The sequence below is a fragment of the Microtus oregoni genome, unplaced genomic scaffold (assembly GCF_018167655.1).
Source record: "Microtus oregoni isolate MIOR12 unplaced genomic scaffold, Mior012 000047F_ref0000412, whole genome shotgun sequence".
Lineage (NCBI taxonomy): Eukaryota > Metazoa > Chordata > Mammalia > Rodentia > Cricetidae > Microtus > Microtus oregoni.
In genome coordinates this window covers 14,956,432-14,976,186 of record NW_024543221.1, presented here as the reverse complement: position 1 = coordinate 14,976,186, position 19,755 = coordinate 14,956,432, and the positions used below count along the sequence as shown (strand labels likewise).

The following is a 19,755-nucleotide window of genomic DNA, read 5'->3' as shown; positions in this document are numbered from 1 at the left end:
AGCATGCTTTAAGACCAGGGTTCTGTCCCCAGCACAATTCCAGCATTTGGGAGGTGGAGGCATAAGGATGGGAAGTTCAAGATTATTTTCTTTTTTAAAAGCAATATTATTTTCTTCTTTAATTAAAAAGGATTTATTTAGGGGCTGGAGAGATGACTCAGTGGCCAAGGGTTTAATTCCCAGGACCCACATGGTAGTTCACACCTGTCTGTAACTCCAGTTCCAGGGGCCTGACACCCTCACACAGATATACATGCAGGCAAAACACCAGTGGACATAAAAACATAAGATAAAAACAAATTATGTACGAAAATTTATTTTTATTTGATGCCATACACCGCTCACATGCAGTGCATCAATTAACTAATACTTAAAGGGCAAACAAATCCTGGCTTTTCATTCTGACATGAATTTGTATTGATTAGAAACCCTTACGCAGTGAGGGAGTTAGGAAATGGTAGCCAGTTCAAAAAGAGTCTTCAGAGAGAAGCAGCTTGGCAGAACTACAGGGCATGTCCACAGATTCGCCACGTGGAGGTGACAGTACTAATGGGGAGAGCCGGCTCTGGAGAGCAGCGAGGAGGGCAGGATGGAGGGCAGGATGCAGCCGGCAAGAAGGACTTTTCTTGGTCCATAAATCTGCTACAATTGACAGTTCTCACCTAGGTCACAGACACTGAGAGAGTGCGGTTGCCTGAGGGGTGTCCTCTAGGCAATGCTGCTTCTGTTTTCCTCAGATGTCCTCCCTAGATTCTAGGGCACAGGTCAGCCCTTCACATGCTAATGTTTGTCCCTGGCCAGGACCCCTGATTTGTGCATCAATTTTCTTCCATACACAGGTGATATATCAAGAAGTGTTGTGAAAATTACTTTAACTGTGTAAAGATGTATTACATTTGTTTATGCTACAGACTTTAACTGTGTAAAGGTGTGTGACATTTGTTTATGCTGCAGACTGTGTAAAGGTGTGTGACATTTGTTTATGCTGCAGACTGTGTAAAGGTGTGTGACATTTGTTTATGCTGCAGACTGTGTAAAGGTGTGTGACATTTGTTTATGCTGCAGACTGTGTAAAGGTGTGTGACATTTGTTTACACTGCATTTGTTTAATGATGTAAGGATGTGTTACAGTTGTCACACACCTTTCCACAGTTAAACAGTCTGCAGCATAAACAAATGAAAAGATGTTTGCTGTCTCACCTTGCCTACTTAAGGCACTTGATTGGTCTAATAAAAAGCTGAATGGCCAATAGCTAGAGAGAGAACAGAAAAAGGGTAAGTGAGGCTGGCAGGCAGAGAGAATAATTTGGAGAAATCTAGATTCCACAGAACAGAGAGAAAAGGAGTAGAGAATGAGGAAGAGAGGGACATGCCCAGGGCCAGCAAGCCAGGCAGCCACCTGTCAGACAAGGGAAGCAGTGAAAGTAAGATATCCAGAAATAAAAGCAAAAAGCTCTGGGACAAAATGTAGCTGAAGAGAAAGAAACAGGTTAAGTTATCAGGACTGGCAAGAAACAAGCCTAAGCTAAGGTTGAGCATTTATAACTAATAATAACTCTCTGTGTCATAATTTGGGAGCTGGTTGGTGGCCCAAAAGAAAAAAAAGCCTACCACCAAGAGGCTCTAAGAAAATAATAAGGGCTCAAACAGTCATCGCTGTAAAACAAATAAAAACGGAATAAAATCACCACGACTATTTACAGCACTTGCACAGCACAGAAGAGATGTGTGCTGTGTCTGACGGCCGCATCTCAGCTTCCACTGTCTCCCTGCTGCTGCGCTCATCCTTGGTATCACACAGCGTTTCTTAAAGTCAAAAGCCCCGGCTGCAACAGACTAACTTTACAATCGAGGGATCGAGGGTCACCACGCACAAGGCACTGTATTTGAAGGTCACAGCATAAGAAGGTTGAGAACCACTGCTCTAGGGCACACTTACTTACTTTCTCGTTTGTTTTAGATATTGTATGTTTTTGTCTGAGACTGAGCCTCCTGTACCCCAGGCTGGCCTCAATCTACGTAGCTGAGGATAACTTTGAATTAACTTTAAATGTCTGATCATCCTACCTTTCCCTCCTAGTGTGAGGATTACAAATACTACCACACCTGGTTTGTGATACGGGGGATTGGCCCCATTGCTATGTGCGTGTTACACAAGCAATCTGCTAAATGAGCTTACCTCCCATTCTTTTTATTTTCAGATAGTTCTCACTTTGTAGCCAGGTTCTTTTTTTTTTTTTCGTTCTTTTTTAATTGATTTTATTGAGCTATACATTTTTCTCTGCTCCCCTCCCTTCAACCCTCCCCTTCAACCCTCTCTCATGGTCCCCCTGCTCCCAATTTACTCAGGAAAAATTGTCTTTTTCTACTTCCCATGTACATTAGATCCATGTATGTCCGTCTTAGGGTCCTCATTGTTGTCTAGGTTCTCTGGGATTCTGAATTGTAGGCTGGTTTTCTTTGCTGTATGTCTAAAAGAGAGTTATGAGTGAGTACATGTGATAATTGTCTTTCTGGGTCTGGGTTACCTCACTCAATGATGTTTCTAGATCCATCCATCCATTTGCCTGTAAATCTCAAGATGTCATTTTTTTCTGCTGTGCCTCCATTGTGCAAATGTACCACATTTTCCTTATCCATTCTTCAGTAGAGAGACACTTAGGTTGTTTCCAGGTTCTGCTGGGGTTACAAGTGTGTACCTCTACACCCAGTTCTGCATCTGTCCTTTAAGTTACCACTGACACATCTCAAACTGCTTTCTCTCTCAACTTCAAGAGGGGCCACCTGGGAAACTGAGCCTGCCATGTGTTTGTGAGTTCGGGACATTCTGGAAGGGGCTTTTGGGCCCTGCTGCTGGTCTAGAGGAAGGATTTGGAGTAAGCTCCATGAGATCTGGAGATTCTCAGAAGACCTCACTGCCTAAGAACCCGGAGAGCTGGGCACAGAGCAGAGCACTGGGCACAGACCTGGTCCAGAAGTCTTGCCTAACAGGCAGACTAGCAGCTGGTTGTTAAGGGAGTCAGGGACATCCCGAGGACATCTTTGGCCTTTCAGGATGCAAACACTGGACTCTCCCTCACGCTTTCCCGCAGGGCTGTGGTCAGAATTCTGAGCCAGTAGTCCTCGGTCTGATCTGTGGTGACATTTCTGGTCTTCTTAAGAATGCTGGACTCGAAAATGTCATGCTAGAACACCCAAAAGTGCAGGTGAGCGATCTCAAGGGACAGGTATGTGCTGAGGGCAGCCGGGACTGGGGATAAGAGCCCGTCAGGGAAGTCCCACTCGCTGGCTACAGACAGACTTCTGGGAAGGGTCAACTCTAATGAGAGTGGTGAGGACAACAGGGAGGCAGGAAGCCACACTCATCTCCCTTGGCCCAACAGACCGGGGGTGAGGGGGCAATTTTAATCTATTTTCTAATAGCTGTGACCAAATACCTGGCAAGAAGCAGCTCAAGAAAGAAGGGTTGCTTTTGGCTCTGGTTAAGAAGGGACAAGGGACCTGGCAGATGGTTTAATGGGCAAAGGTGTCTACGACCAAGTCTGATGACCTGACTTCAATCCCTGGCACCCACATAGGAGAAGGGGAGACCTCCACTTGTGCAGAGTAGCATGTATGTGCCCCTCCTTCCACAAACAAATAACTGTAAGTTAGAAAGGCTCCGGCCCATCATGTCGGGGAGGGGACACAGCAGAAGGTGGGTAGCTGGTCACATCTGCGTCAGGAAGCCTAGATGAACGCTGGTGCTCAGCCTTCTTTCTCCTTTCTCTTCAGCCAGGATCTTGGCCCATGGGATCTTGCTGCCACATTTAACTCAATCCTGCTCCCACCTCAGTTAACTCAATCTAGAAAGCCCCTCCCTGGCAAGGACAGAGGTTTGTCCCCCAGATGATGCTAGACCCTGTCAAACTGACAGTGTCATGGTGAGGTTTCCGGTTGGGCAGTCCTGAGACTTGACTGCACACTCTTCAAGTTGTGCTGCGGTTCTGAGGGTTTCCAAGAAAGCTTTGCCCTAAGGGGGCCTCCCAGGTCCAAAACTCTTGAATTGCCACCATCTCCCTCCCTCTGCCCTTTCCCCTCTCCCCCCCCCCCACCTTAAATGCCTTCTAGTGAGGCACAGCTGACCCCACCAGGACCTCCTGAGTGTAGGGGAAAGCAGGCACATTAGTGGGTATTGGGGCTCCCCTTGTCTCTGAGCTCTATCTGGGACAAAGCCTATAGTCTCCTGTCAGTAAACAACACCCTGGGATGTGGAGAAAGACACCCCCCCCCCCCGCCATTGGGAAAGCGAAGGGGGTTTCAAATCTTTCACTTTCCCATCCAATAGAGTCATTTTCTTAACAAGGCTCCAGGTCAAAACTGGGTCCTAATTCAGCAACCCCGGGCTGCTCACAGCTAAGCTGGTGCAAAATGTAGCAGGATTTTGGACAGGAAGCTGTGTGGCTGTGTGGGTGTAAGGGACCAGTTTCCTCCCTCTCTGACACTTTCTATGCTTTGGGGACCTTGCTTAGTAACTGCCCTTCCCCCAAGCCTAGGAGACCCTCCTGAGGCCCCTGTTACAACAGCGGTGAAGACAGTAGGGCAAGTCCCATCTTCTAACACTAGTGCTGGCCCTCATCTCCCCTAGACACAGGATCGCTTCTGACACCAAACAGGACTTTCACTTCTTCAGAGTGTAGGTAGCTTGGCAAGGGTTTGGTTTTCAGGATGTCTGTCCTCTCCTGCTTTCTCAGAGAGGATTCAATCCCCCCCGCACCCTGGGCTATCCTTGTCTGGGTTCCCTGCCTACCACAGCACTGCTTAGGGAACAGGCAGAGGCCATCTGGGCCTCCTCAAACTCACGCTCAACCTCAATGAATACTCTGCAGCTGGGGAGGAAGTCTCAAGAGTTCAGAGGATAATTTGAATACCGTAGTAGACAGAGCAGTTTACACATTAGAACTCGGTGGGTGGATCTGGGAGCCTTAGGAAACAAGCAGCAGAATGTGTAGACTGCCCATCACAGATGGGCTATCCTCAATCCCTCACAGATGGGCTATCCTCAACCACAGCTCCTGTCAGCATTCTGCCGTCAGAAGAACATGTCATACTCAGACTCCTATAATAGGAGCCTGCCCTGACCAGCTGCTGGGCAGGGACCTTGGCCTAACTCTAGGCACCCAACAGGGAGCACTCTTTCCTCTTCTTGGGCCTGAGACCCTCATTTGTAAAGTGAAGGGTAGACATCTCTTGTACTTTCAAACACACCATTCTGTGGGAAAAGATTTCACCACCCACATTGGACAGAGAGCTAATCTCCAAAATATACAAAGAACTCAAGAAAGTGGTCATCAAAAGAACAAATAATCCAATTTAAAAAATAGGGCACAGACCTAAACACAGAACTCTCAACAGACAAATCTCAAATGGCTGAAAGACACTTAAGGAAATGCTCAGCATTCTTAGCCATCAGAGAAATGCAAATCAAAACAACTCTGAGATTCCATCTTACACCTGTAAGAATGGCCAAGATCAAAAACACTGATGACAACTTATGCTGGAGAGGATGTGGGGAAAAGGGAACACTCCTCCATTGCTGGGGGGAGTGCAAACTGATGCAACCCCTTTGGATATCAGTGTGGCAATTTCTCAGAAAATCAGGAAACAACCTACCTCAAGACCCAAAAATACCACTTTTGGGTCTATATCCAAAGGATGCTCAATCATACCACAAGGACATGTGCTCAACTATGTTCATAGCAGCATTATTTGTAATAACCAGAACCTAAAAACAACCTAAATGCCCCTCAACCAAAGAATGGATAAGAAAAATGTGGCACATTTACACAATGGAGTACTACACAGCACAAAAAATAATGACATCTTGAATTTGCAGGCAAATGGATGGATCTAGTAAAAAACATTCTAAGTGAGGTAACCCAGACCCAGAAAGATAAATATAATATGTACTCACTCATAAGTGTCTTTTAGACATAAAGCAAAGAAAACCAGCCTACAATTCACAATCCCAGAGAATCTAGATAACAAAGAGAACCCTAAGAGAGACTTACATGGATCTAATCTACATGGGAAGTAGATAAAGACAAGATCTCCTGAGTAAATTGGGAGCATGGGGACCATGGGAGAGGTTAGATGGGAAGGGGAAAAGAAGGGAAGGGAGCAGAAAAATATATATAGCTCAATGAAAACAAACAAACAAACAAAAGTCCACAATTTCGTGGTTCTCCCAGCAGACATAAACCTCGTCTTCTAACACTAGTCTTCTTAGGCTCATAAAGGAATCACGCAATTTTAGCCTTTGCCTGTCATTGGCCACTGGGGGCTGCCGTCCAGGACAGGGAGGATCTCAGGAGTGGCCAATCTCAAGTCCTTTGCCTAGGAAGGTCACAATCTAGTCTCTTTCCTCTTTTTTTTTCTTTCTCTCCCTGTATTTTTTATTTTTTAGTGTGCATATTGGTGGTACATGTGTGCGTTTTCATGTGTACCAGCACATGTGCTTTCATGCATGTAGAGGGCAAAGGTCACGCCCTCGCCCCCATTGTTTCTTCTTTCCCTTTCTTCCCTGCCCCTCAGACAGTGTTTTCCACCAAACCCCGGACTCACGGATTGAGCCACTGAGGTCCAGGGACCCAGCTGTCTCTCCTCAGCTGAGGTCACAGGTGTGCTCTGAGGTCCAGGGACCCAGCTGTCTCTCCTCAGCTGAGGTCACAGGTGTGCTCCTCAGGCAGCTGGCTTTCCCACTTACACAGATGCTGAGGGTGGAACACAGGTCCTCGGGCTCGCACGGCAAGTCCTTCCCTGGTTGCGTGACCTTGCCCGCATTGCCTCTCTTCCCTTTTTTCTTCTTTCGTTTTTCTTCTTTAGCATCTACACCAAAGTCCTTTCCTTTCTGGCCCCACTTCCTGTTCCCTTTATAAGACGGCTCCACCTAGCCGGGCAGTGGTGGTGCAGGACTTTAATCTCAGCACTGGGAGGCAGAAGCAGGTGGATCTCTGTGAGTTCGAGGTCAGCCTGGTCTACACAGGAGAGCCAAGGCTACACAGAGAAATGCTGTCTCAAAAAACAAACAAACAAAAAGACAACATTTAAGGTCCAAGGAAAAGGTGAGGATGCAGAGACGGCTTTCCCAGGGCCTTTTTCTCACGGCTTTCCTTGGCTTGTTCGGGCATTTCTGCAGAAAGACTCTTTCGTAAGCACTTCGGGGGTGGGCAGTCTGTCTACTGACCCTGTTCTGACTTACAGAATGCCCAAGCTGAGCAGTTGGGAGCCCCAACCAGGAACAGAAAATTCTCAGGGCTGGAGAGATGGCTCAGAAGTAAAAAGCACTGGCTACTCTTGCAGAGGACCCAAATTTGGTCCCCAGAACTCACATGGTGGCTCACAACTGCCTATAACTCCAGTTCCAGGGGATCCAACAGCTTCTTCTGACCTCTGGGGACTCCTGCTATTAACACTGCAGTGTTAGTTTCTGGATGTGAGCAGACATCCACTCAGGCACATACAGAGAATAAAAATAATTATTTTTTGAAAAGAAGAAAAGAAAAAAAACATACCACCAGTGTGGTGTAATTCCGGAGCTTAAAAACCTACAGCAGAGGGATTTCTATGAATTCCAAGCCAGCCTGGGATAGAGTAAGATCTTGCTTCAAAAAAATAAGTGAAAACAAAAATAGAATTCTACAGCTGAAGTAAGATAAGGTGGACCAGAAAGAAGGCCGGATAATAAGTGAGACAAGCGTGAGTCACAGCCAGCTCGCCCACTGGGACCAAACTGGGTCAAAGACTTATTGGAAGCCTCGGTGGCAAAGGAAATCCCAGTCTTATGCTCTGCCATAGCCAAGGTACTTTCCCATCTGTCATGTATGTGGCTGTCAGGGGAACGAACAGCAGAGGGACCTGCCTGCACAGTGTGACGTTCCCAGAGAAGGAATTCTATGTGCTCTCCAGCCCAAGGAGTTGGACAAAGGAAACACGGTAACTATCTTTATTATCCAAATCCTAGACGAAAGAGCCTGCCTAAGAACAGGACCGGCTAGCTGCCAAAGTGGGTGAGGAGTGATTCCTGTGGGCCGCCTTCTGGGTCCACCGCTCTAGAGCTTAAAGACAGGCTCCCTCCACATGCATGCTGAGCCCAGGCTGGCCCCAGAGCTCCTTCCTAGGAGGGGCACAGGCACAGGTACCCCCTGGACGCGTGTGCGGAGGGAAACTCTTGGGTGTGCAAACCCAGGTTCTGAGCTGGACAAAAGAGGAGCGAGCTGGGGTGTCATCGTGGCAGACAGCTGGCCACAGGGTCTGGCCGAACCTGCACAAAGTTCATAGGGCACAGCAGCGGGCACATCTTCTCATGCTCCTTCAGCGCCTCGTTCAGGTGTCGCAGCTCCTCCTTCAGCTTCGAAATCTCCCTGCGCAGGACGGCGTTCTCCTGCTCCAAGCACTCATACTCCTGTGGGCAGATAGAGACGGGTGTGGAGGTGCAAGACAGCGGTCCCAGCACTTGGGAGGGAGAGGCGGGAGGGTCGAGAATTCAAGGCCAGCATGGGCTACAGAAGACTCTTCCCTTTTATTCTGAGACAGGGTCTCACTCTGTATCCCGGGCTAGCCTGGTGCTTGCTGTGTGTCTCAGGCTCCTTCAAGCCTGTCATCTTCCTGCCCACCTCTCAGGTTACTAGGGTTTCAGATGTGTACCGTGATGTTAAGTCACCCTCATGTTTACTGGCTTCAGATCTCTGTCTCTCCACAAGAATAAAATGGTCCCAGTAGTACGGCTTTCACTTTTGAATCAACACTACTGGAATATAATTTACTATATTAAGTACCTGCAATTCAAGGAGCAGTGACAGAAGTATCTATACCCCTGTGTTAATATACAGACCATCTCCATCACCCCAAAGTGGTCCCTTCTACCCATTTCCATCAGTCCTCATCCCCAACACTACCTGCTTTTTGAAGGTGTCTGGTGGGTTCTTGGCCACCTTACTACCCATAACAGTACCTGGAACAGCATGCCATTGGCTGCACTAATAAATGCATGGACGCATGTCTTTGGCTGTACGAAGTGCATGGACGCATGCTGTCCCTTACAACACTTTCCTGCTGTTTCCTACTGCATCAGGGTGTAGAGGTTCAGAACTGGAGGGGATCAAAGAGCTCCTTAACATCTCCCCCAAACCGTGCCGGGCTAGTTCACACATCCATCTTGGGCTGGGCACCTCCCCTTCAAGGGACAGTCCCTGTCATTTCTGCGATACTCTGTCCTCTTTGTAGTGACTGAAAACTCCTCCACATCCGCCCATTGAGCTGCCTAACGGGGCCACACAGAATGAATCCAACCTCGCAACCTCAGTTCTTGAAATGATAAGCGACAGACTCGTCCCTCCCCTTTAGGTGTTCTCTGAACCTAAATTGTTCTCTCAACTTCTCTGAGTTCCTTGTGTGGGACTCCCAGCCCCTCTGCCCTCCTGACCACCATCCCCGGCATACGCTCCAAGTTACCAGACTCAGGACGCAGTGAACACGCAAGGGAGCATGCAGGGGGCTGATCGCCTTCCTCATGCTGGACCTCAGCCCCCGGATACGTCCCTGAGTCTGCAGAAAGCCGAGCTCCACGTGCAGGAGCTGCTGTCGCCTCGTGAGTGACTGATAGACTGAGGACAGGGCTTCCCCGACCACTGAGTCCCACTCCGTTCATCTTGAGTCTCCATGGTGTCATCTCATGGACACATGTGGTCACAACCTGTACCATCCAGGAATTTGGGTAGCGCTCGTCTCTTAATCCAGGCCATTGATAAAGTCTGTGGGACTCAGCCCATGGCGCTCTATCCATCACCATCAGTGGCCCTCTCTGGGCTGAGATGTCTTTAGATATTGCTCAGCCATCATTCTCATTCCTGCTTAGCTCAGTTTGTTTGGTTAAACTGTGACGCAAGCATTCGGGACACCTACTGTGCTGAGGACCCCACCATATCTTCTCAATTACTAATCATCTTTAGTAAACATCAGTTAAGAAGTTAGAGCCCCTAAGACACACGAGCATCCTTGGTTTGCCTGTACGGCTCCCCTCAACCACACTGCTTTCGTTTTCTCTCTGAGCCTCGCACGAGCTCACCACCTCCAGGAGGGCTTCCCTGATCACAGCACATATAGGCCTCACATTCATTTCCCATTCTGAATTCCGTTCAGAAGTACACTGACGGATCTCACTTATATTAAGGCCTCTCCAGGAAATCTCTCCAGGGCAGCAACCTCTGCATCCTCCTTCCTGTAGGCTGTCCTGGTCCAGTATGGCTTCACCAATGTGATGACCCTCCTTGTGGCCACCTCTAGTTCCTGTGACCTCTAACCAGCTGGATTCCTGGCATCTACATCCTGTGCCCTGCACCTCTGCATGAGGCAGACAGCAGAACCGAATAGTTAGTTCCAGTGAGCCATTTCGATGGTTTCTCTGTTAACACTGGGTTCCATACTCTAAACCACCTTTCTATAGTTCCTGAGTCTGCAGCAAGATTGCCCGGAGCTTCTGAGCTGTGTCTCTAGACTCAGAAGGGAGCCTAAGCCTGACTCCACTCTAAGGTGTCACCACTTCCCCAGACCACTGTTCCAAAAGTTGCCAGAGGGACTCAGGCACAGGGAACTGCCACCTCTGGGTGTGTGTGTGTGTGTGTGTGTGGTCTCAGTAGCTCAGTACCTCCTCTCTAGTCTCTTTCCACATATGTGCATTGTGAAAAACGATGGATTTCATCACGATGTGCGCCAGGTACCTTGTTCATATCTGTGTTCCACCCCCATCCTCCTCAACCCCATGCCTTGCCGCTGGTCCCTTCCTGTTACCCGCAGGGACTTTCTTTCCTGGGATTTAAGTTTTATTCTTAAGTCAGCTGAGGGACTTTTACTGATCTGGTGGAATAGGAGGCAAAAATAAAAAGAGAAGTGCTAAAAACATCCAGGCGGGACTAAAAACATCCTGGCGGGACTAATAAATAAGAGGCCCTGGGAGGGGCGGAGGAGGTCAGAGAACCCTCAAGTGGGAGAAAGAAGCAAAGAACGTAACCATCTCTCAGGGAGGAGCGTGGGACTACAGCTCAGTGTGGAGCGTTTGACTGCAGATCAAGAAGTCACCGGTTCAGAACCAGATACCCTCTGTGACAAGCTTTCTAGTTCAAATAGTTCAAAGTCAGTTTACTGCCCGGGGAGTTTGAGGCTCCTTGGCTAAGGGAGCATCAGAGGGCACCGTGCAGGACACTGTGCTACCCACAGCCCCTCCCCCAATTATCTAAGTCACACTCTCAAAGCAGAGCCCTCAAAAACAAGGGTGGTGGACTGACTACAGATGCCAGGCATGCCTCAAAACTCAGGTTGCTTGAGCTGGGATGCGGCTCAGTTGGTAGAACGCTCTCCTATCGTGCACGAAGCCCTGGGTTCGGTCCCCAGCATCAAACACACAACATATATATGTGTGGACTTGATAGCACAGTTCCTGTAATCCTAACACTCGAGAGGTAGAGGCAGGAGGATCAGAAGTTCAAGGTCAACCTCGGCTACATACTGAGTCTGATGCCAGTCTGGGTTACACAAGACCCTGTCTCAGAAAAACCTGGTGGGTAACAGGTGCAAGGCAGGAGAGAACTGGCTCCTGCAGGTGCTCTCTGACCTCCAGGTGCCCTCTGACCTACACACACATGCACTGGCACATACGCACTCAAATGCACACAATAACATATAATAAAGCTGTGGTCTTCAGCCAGCCATCTGCGGATGTATTGCTGACGAGTTGTAAGTGATCTTGTATCCAGTGGACAGAGCCAGGGATCCTGTTCAACATCCTTCGGGGCCCAGCCCAACCCCTACCCAACACATAGAGCAAGGAGGCTCAATGCCAATAGTGCTGAGGTTGAGGTTGGGAAGTCTGGGATCTCTAGGGTCAGGGTCATTTAAGGCAGGGGACACAAATGGGGATGACATGACGGACAGTAGTAAGCAGAGGCACCAGGAGGACATGGCCACATAGAGAACCCATTTCACAAGTGAGACAGCTAAGCTCTGAGCGGGCCCGGAGATCCCATCCCCAGTGTCAAGGTCAACCCCAACTCAAATCACCAACTTTGCCTTCTTTTGGCAGTGTGGACCCAGAGTTCCCCACAGTAGTTACCAGAACTGAGTTCACAGGACTCTACAGTTGGTCTGTCCTAAGTCCTGAAGAGCGTTTCCGCCTGAAAAGCAGGGCTATCAGCAAGAGCTGTGCAGATTCAGTTTCTAAACCTGTGTGCGCTGTCACCAGAATTCTCTCCAAACACGCAACAGTTGGCAACCCCATGGCAACACTCACCACATCACATTGCCCAAGCCATCTGTCAGGTTGACATTTAAGGCTCCCGAGGCTGGCACTGTTCCCACCCTCGTCTGACTCAAAATTCTTTCTCAGTCTGACGTCTTTGGGTGCCCGGTCAAATCCGGCCCACTTCTAAGTCAACGTTCAGTGTGGCACAGCCTCTCTGTGGCTTCATCTTGGTTTCCAGCAGGGAATGCTGACTCAGCCTAACTGTCCAGAGAGAGGTGCAGATCCAGGCCCCAGAAGAGGTATGAACGCCAAACACCGAGGGTCACAACCATCAGCAACCATGGCCTTGGGGGAAATTCCTAGGTGTCTCCAGAAAGCGAGGGAAGGAGCCAAGAAACTCAAAAAAGTGGGAGGCCCAGGTATTGGGCTCAGGACAACTGGGTTGAGTGAGGAGCACAGAAGAGAGAAGTGGCCGTTGTGAACAGTCTTGCTCCAAACACCCCAACACCCCCTGTCGTGGCATTCATAGAAGAGAAGCTCACAGCTACTGTGCCCTGCAGGGCTCTGTGCTTCAGGACTGGGAGAGGAGAAGATAAGGAAGTGCCTAATTCATGGCTCACTCCCCACACAGAATCGGGTAGTCTCAGCTACCAGCTGGCCTTCACCAGGTGTGAAGTTTCCATACATGGTGTCCTTTCCTCAACCTAGGTGTGACCTGGGAGCCCCACAGGTTCCCTGGGCTTTCCACCATAATCTACAGCCGTGTGGCAAGTGTCCTGCATTCCAGTCACTGGGTCTCAGCGACAATACCATTTACCCCACTTCCCATCCGCGCCTCACCTCCAGGATGCAGTTAGTCAATCAGTGCCCTACTCAACATAAAACACAGATTCCCCGTAGCTATGGCATCCTATGGAAGGAGGCTGGGAGGTGACCATGAAGGGACTCCCCACGGGGTGTCTTTGGGACCACAGCTGATGGCTTTGGTTCATGGACACATGCAGCCAACACAGCCATTGCTCTGACCGACTTGACAATGTTTCTCAACAACGTTGGCCCTGCAGAGGTGAGGCGCACAGGTGGTTTTCTCAGCTGTGTGTCAGTCCCCGGGAGGCAGGGAGTGACTAATTCTCTCCTGAGGAGACTGGCTTCAGACCAATTGGCCCTCTTCTGGAAGGGCACAGCTGCCAGGACACACAGATGTTGGGCAGAAGGACATCTCAGGGCCCTGTGCAAGGGCAGGCTACCCCTGGCTTTCCAAGGGGCGTGTGGAAAGGCAGTTCTCCTAAATTCCTGGTCTGCTTGGTTATCACAGTCAGCTACGAGACACTGGGAGAGAACGAATGTGCCCTTTTCATGCCCTTTCTTGGCACTCATAAGGCTATAGGTCATCTGTTACCTTCTGTGGCAGGAAAGACACTGGCCCCTAAAGATGCTTCCATCCTACTATCTGAGACTTGTGAACAGGAACCTTATTTAACCAAAGGGACTTTGCGGATGAGAGTCCGGAGCATGAAATGGGAGGGAGATCATCCAAGTGGGTCCAGTGGAAGTGGGGAAGTCCTAAGTCAGGAGGGAGAGGAGCAGATGCCACAGTGCTTTGAAGATGGAAGAGCACAAACCAAGGAACAAACTAGGAACTCCCTAGGAGTTGACAAAAGCAGGGACATGGATCTCCTCCGGAGCCTGCAGCAGGAATGCAGCTCTGTCTACATCTCCACGGTAGCATGGTGGAACGCAGTTTGGACAGCTCACTGTCAACACTAGAGGGTCATGAATTTGCTGAAATTCATCACAGGAAACGAAGCCCATGCTTCCCAAAGACACACACGAGGTCTCTTCTCCCTGTGACTGCACAGCAGGGCTGCGCCCAAGGAAGTACTTAGTGTTTTGGATTAACTGTGCTTTGTTGCATGAAAAACCTTGTCTAAGACACTTGGTCATGTCTGCACACACGAACACTCTGAACTTAGAGATGGCAATACACCTGACTTGGCAACACAAAGCCTTAGGACCTGAGAACCTAAGAATCACGACCTTAGAAACAAGGGGGAAGAAGGAGGCGAAGGGTATTGCCATGCTTCTGTGGAAGGTTTAAGATCCCATGAAGATGGGGAAGCCCATCGGGAGATCCTGGCTTCTAGGCCCCAGTCTTCCTGCATCCGGCAAAGACTCTGACACTTTGAAGTTATGCCAGGCTATGGTTTCTGTCAGTGAGTCTCAGCTCCCTGGGATGCGTACATTCTAAGCATGTTTGGTTGTGGTGAGGGAGTTTTCAGATATTCTCTCCTCTCTAAGGACTGAATTCCTGAGCCGTCAAAGCCTTGGCCAGCTTTGAGAGCAGGGCAGCGACGCCCCGCAGGAGAGAGCTAGACCACATCTTAACCCTCACGCCAATGGCGCACAGCAAAGGGTAGGAACACCACCCACCCCTCGCCAGTCCTGGCATGGGATTGTGTAGGTTCACACACGCGGGTCAAGGAAAGCAGAATCATGAGGATAAATGGCAGTGCTCTGGCTGCCCTGAAAACTTGGTCCCCAAACAGCAGTGCTAGGAGGGAGAACCTTGGGGAGATCAGTCACGAATGTTCTGCTCTGACGAATAGATTAAGTCACTAGTGGACAGTTGAGCTACAAACGAAGTGTTTGCTGTCTGGCTTTCCTGCCTCCACCATATGACCACATAGCACAAAGCCCTCACTAGGTGCCGTGCAGACACCAAGTAGATGTGGCACTGTGCTTTGAGACTTTGAGCCTCCAGAACGCTGGGCCAATAGTCTCTCTTTATCGATGACCTAATCTGTGGTATTCAGTAATAGAGAAAACAGACTCAGATAGAGGCTCCTGATGTGAGAGATAAGGAAGGTGGTTAAGTTCCACTAGCTACCGTGTGGAGGTAGTGAGAAGAGAAAGTCTCAGGGTGAAGAGACCACATTCTGCCTCGGAAGCGCATGTGAGGAGCTTGCAGCAGAGCCCAGGGGACGCCTAAGTAAAAGTGAAGCCCTGGCTGAGTGATGGTGGGACCAGTTCGTAGAGAAACATCCCCTGCAAGGTGAGAAAGCAGTGGAGTAACAACCTTAGTCAACACTAACATTTAAGAAAGAGAGTTGGGCGGTGGTGGCGCACGCCTTTAATCCCAGCACTCGGAGGCAGAGGCAGGTGGATCTCTGTGAATTCAAGGCCAGCCTGGTCAACAGAGCAAGTTTCAGGAGAGCCAGGGCTATTCAGAGAAATTCTGTCTTGAAAAACCAAAGGGGGGGGGAGGAAGGAGGAGGAGGAGGAGGAGAAGAAAGGCGGGGAGGAGGAAGAGTGGTGGCACAAGCTGCCGTCATAACAGTCAGCAGGCTGCAGCAGGACTGAGTCTCTAAAGGCTGGGCTACATAGTGAGACTGCCTCAAAAAAAAAAAAACTTTACCAAACAAATAAAATCAAAAACCAGAGGTAGAAAAGCTTGGCACCAGACAGGCAGGCACGTGGAGCAGTAGCTGAGAGTTTATATCTGATCCACAGGTAACAGGCAGCAGGGGAGAGCTAGATGGGAAAGAGCCAGTGACACAGCTCCTCCAACGAGGCCACACCCCCTAACCTCCTAATCCTTCCCAAATAGTTCCAACCACTGGGCACTCTAATGTGCGAGCTTATAGGGGCCATTTTCATTCAAACCATACACACAGGATGAAGCAAGAATCTGAAAATTAAAAGCACCAAGAGCCATTTTGTTTAGCTTTTCAATTTTTATTTTTGATTGGGAAAGGGTCCCATGTAGCCTAGGTTGGCTTCAAATTTGCTATGTAGCCAAAAAAAAAAAAAATGGCCTTGAACTCCTGATCCAAGCAAGTGTCACCTCACCTGCTTCTTTTATTTTTTTTTCTTTTTCAAGACAGGGTTTCATTATAAAGTTCTGATGGCTAGAACTCACTATGTAGAGCCAAGTGGCCTCAGACTCATAGAAATCTACTTGCCTCCGCCTCCAAAGTACTGGGATTAAAGGCCTGTAAAGCCTGTATCATCACTGCCCCCAATAATTTTTCCTTTCTTCCTTCCTTTCTTTTTCTTTCTTTCTTTCTCTTCTTTTTCTTTTGTCAAAATCACTATAAAGCCAAGGCTGACCTTGAACTTGTGGCTCTCTGCCTCTACACCTGAGTGCTGAGATTCCAGGCATGCACCACCATGTCTGACTTATGTGATGTGGAGACTCAGACCCAGGGCATCCTTGTGCAGACTAGGCCAGCGCTCCATGGAACTGCTTCCCCAGCACTTAACTATTGTTATTGTCACAGTGTTTCTGTAGTTCAAACTGGGTATCCTCCTGCCTCTACCTCCTCCCTCAGTACCAAGTATAGGCACGTGCCACCATACTCGGCTTCTGTTTGGTTCTATAGTTAGAGAAAAAGGAGTGTGGGAAACACCCAGAGCCTGGGATTGAAGGGAGGAGGCCCGGGAATAAAGAAGCAAGACAGTGGGCTGGAAAGAACTAGCACAATCAGATGTGCAGAACCCGTGATGGACACTGTGATGCCATCCCTGGCACCCTCCCCAGGGCATAGGATGGCTGTCCCTGTGGACCTGCCCTGATCACAGCCTCACCTCATGGAGCTTGTCAGCTTTCTGGGTCTGCTTCTTCCGGCTTCTCTGAGCAGCAACCCGGTTTTTCTCTCTCCTTCGAACCTTCCTGTCATCGTCCTCAGGGCTCTGGGGAGGACACGTAGCAAAGAGACATGCTCAGTCCGCTCGGCTTTGCTCCCTGGGCTCTGCCTTTTCACCTGCTGCTGAGGACAGTACCCCTGCGGCCCCTCGTCAAGGGGCCACCCACTCAGTGCTGGCAGTTCTGGGGCTTTGCTGTATGTCAGGCTCAGCCCCCATCCCAAGACAAGTACAATGAGACTGTCATTTTAAAAAAGGTACCACCACGTTCGTGCAGGATTCGTACTGTGAGGCCCTGTGTTCTATACCCAGGACCAAAAAAAAAAAAAAAAAAAAAAAAACAAACGAAGAGATGAGGAATAAGAAACTCAGGTTAGGGAAGTTCTCCAGGTATCATGGCCAGCATGGCGGTGAGTGGGAAGTGGAACTCAGGTCTGCTGGTCTCCAAACCAACGTTCACAAACCTCTACCCCACAGGGCGTTTGCCTGGAAGAGCTGTAGAGGCACTGCTCATCTGAGAGTGGGAAAGACCGGGGTGCCTGCTCTCTGGAACATTCTGCACAGCTTTTATACTGCCATACACCGGCAAGTCCTTTTGAAACTGTGCAGAGCAGAACCATGCATTTATTACTAACTGCGACCACTCAACCCTACCAGGGCTCAGAGTATCTGGACCACCAAGGACGATATGCTGCCTTGAACAATAGCTGACATTTTCTTTCAGAGGTCAGGGTTATTCCAAATGCAAATTTGTGATGTATCTTGAAAGTTTTTACCAAAGATCCAAAAATTCTTCATGAGGTGGTATGAAATGGTGCAGGCAGGAAAATGCACCTACCACAGTGAGAGCTTATTCAGTGGAAAGGGTTTGCCTTCCAGAACTGCCTTGGAACCATCAGGGGAGAGAAAAAATATCCTTCAAGACTGGGTCCAAAAGGTGTCTAGAGGGGAAGGGAACTCGGTGATAGGGCTCACGTCCAACCTGTGTGAAGCCCAGGGTGTAATCCCCGGCACCGGTAAGAAGAAAGCATACACACAAGGGGAGTGGCCGCATGGAGATACTGTTCAGAACACGGAAGGGTCTTGAATTTTGTCTTCTAGAAGTAGTCTCTTTTTTTCTTTTTCTTTTTTTTAACAGAATTTCATATAGCCCAGATTGGCCCTTAACACCCCATCTTCCCTATGCCTCTCTAGCTCTGGGATCATAGGCCTGCATCTCTGCATCCAGCAATCCATCAAGGGGGACAGGCTGCATAAACAACAGAGCTTCAGCTCTGAGCCCTCGCAGATCCTACCATAAACCCAACTCACCCATTCTTCCAATGTATTAACTAGGAATCTGCCACATACTCAGAACCCTGCTAGGCCCCGGGGACAACAGTGGCGGGTGAGGCTGGCCTGAGATACACTGACCTCACTCGTGCTTGACAGGAAATAATACCTCGTTATTCTCCAAAGCCAACAGGTCTCGGGGCAGGGGACAGCCTGCCTTCTGTCCTCAGGATCTGTCATTGCAAACGGGACATATCACCTCTCCCAGGTGACCACACCTGCCCACTCAGCAGAAATCTTGAATGGAGACACAAATCCTCCTTGGCTCACCTAATCTGTGCAAACACCCTCAGGAGTTGATGCTATAGGGTTCAACTTATAGATAGGGAAACTGAGGCTCGGAGAGGCGAAGCAAATGGTACAAGGCGACTCCACCTAGGTGGCTCAGACTTCAGGGTCACCCTGGGACACTAAGTGTGAAGCATAGAATTGGGAGGCGGGGGACTAGGAAACATAAGACCAACTGTTGCTAACGCAACTAGCTGGCTAAGAAATGTCCCAATAGCTGTCTCAACTTCTTGTGGTGTAGCTGTGAGAGCTGGGGACAACGGAGGGGGCTGACCGAATGAGATCGAGGAGTTTCCACCCGTGCTGGGGGTGGAGTCTGCCCACTAGAGGCACAACCTCACACCCGCAGGCTGACTGGTCCCACGGTCCCTCGTTCCCCATGCGAACCTTAGCGGGTGGGTTGGATACAGGGACGAACCGCCCCTTTGGGCTGAATTCCCAGTATCGGAGCTCTGGCCCCCTCCCTCCAGCGCGGGCAGCGGGAACGCAGTGGCCCCTGGCAGCGCGGACCCACGCGTCTGGCGCCGGCGAGTCGAGAGGGACTTCAGTCTTCCCAGGCTCCTGGGGCGCACGGCGGGGACGCACGTCAAGGGATACCCTCACCCTCCACTCCCCTCCCCGTACCCGGCCCCCGTGTCCACTACCTGCGGCTGGTTCCCAGGAGCTGCCACACTCCTCTGCAGGACGCTGCCCGCCGGGGGCCCTTGCGACATGCCGCGCGCTCACCACACGGGGCGCCCTGAACGCGGGGCTCTGCTACCCGCGCTTCGCCCGCATCCCCGCACCTGCCGCCCCGCCCCGCCGCTTCCCGCTCTCCGGGCTCCGCCGCGCCCGCCTCCCCACCCCGCGCGTCCCGTCCTGTCCCGTCTCCGCCCCCTGCTCCTACCCCGCCCCCGTTTCCTCCTCTCCCCGCCCCCTCGCCGCACCTCGGGGTCCAGGATCCCACCCAAGTTGCTGTTTTCCGCTGGGGGCCCCCGCGCTTCTTGGAAATCACGTGGCAGCTCCTAAGCCCACCCAAGGGAGCGGACGCCGGGTGGGTGGGGACGGGGGGCTGGCGAGGCACAGCCCCGGGAGTCCTCCGGCCGCTCTCGGGGAGTTTGGGAGAGAAGCACGAGTGAGTGGCTTCCCTGTCCCAGCGCGGGTCACCGGCGATGGGGGACTTTCTTCCGGGCGACGCGGCACCTGGACGGCTCTCACTCCCTCCGCAATACCCGGGC

At 50.3% G+C, this 19,755-nt stretch overlaps 1 protein-coding gene across 1 annotated transcript; it reads right to left on the bottom strand.

Annotated features, from left to right (window-relative positions):
- Positions 1-8,022: 8,022 nt before the first annotated feature.
- On the bottom strand, positions 8,023-19,343 carry Batf3 (basic leucine zipper ATF-like transcription factor 3). Its single transcript, XM_041635480.1, has 3 exons — positions 19,183-19,343; positions 16,862-16,966; positions 8,023-8,443 (listed from the first exon to the last, which is right to left on the bottom strand). Exons 1-3 carry the CDS (start codon positions 19,249-19,251, stop codon positions 8,264-8,266), a joined length of 354 nt encoding a protein of 117 aa, XP_041491414.1. The 5' UTR covers positions 19,252-19,343; the 3' UTR covers positions 8,023-8,263.
- Between the last annotated feature and the right edge of the window lie 412 nt (positions 19,344-19,755).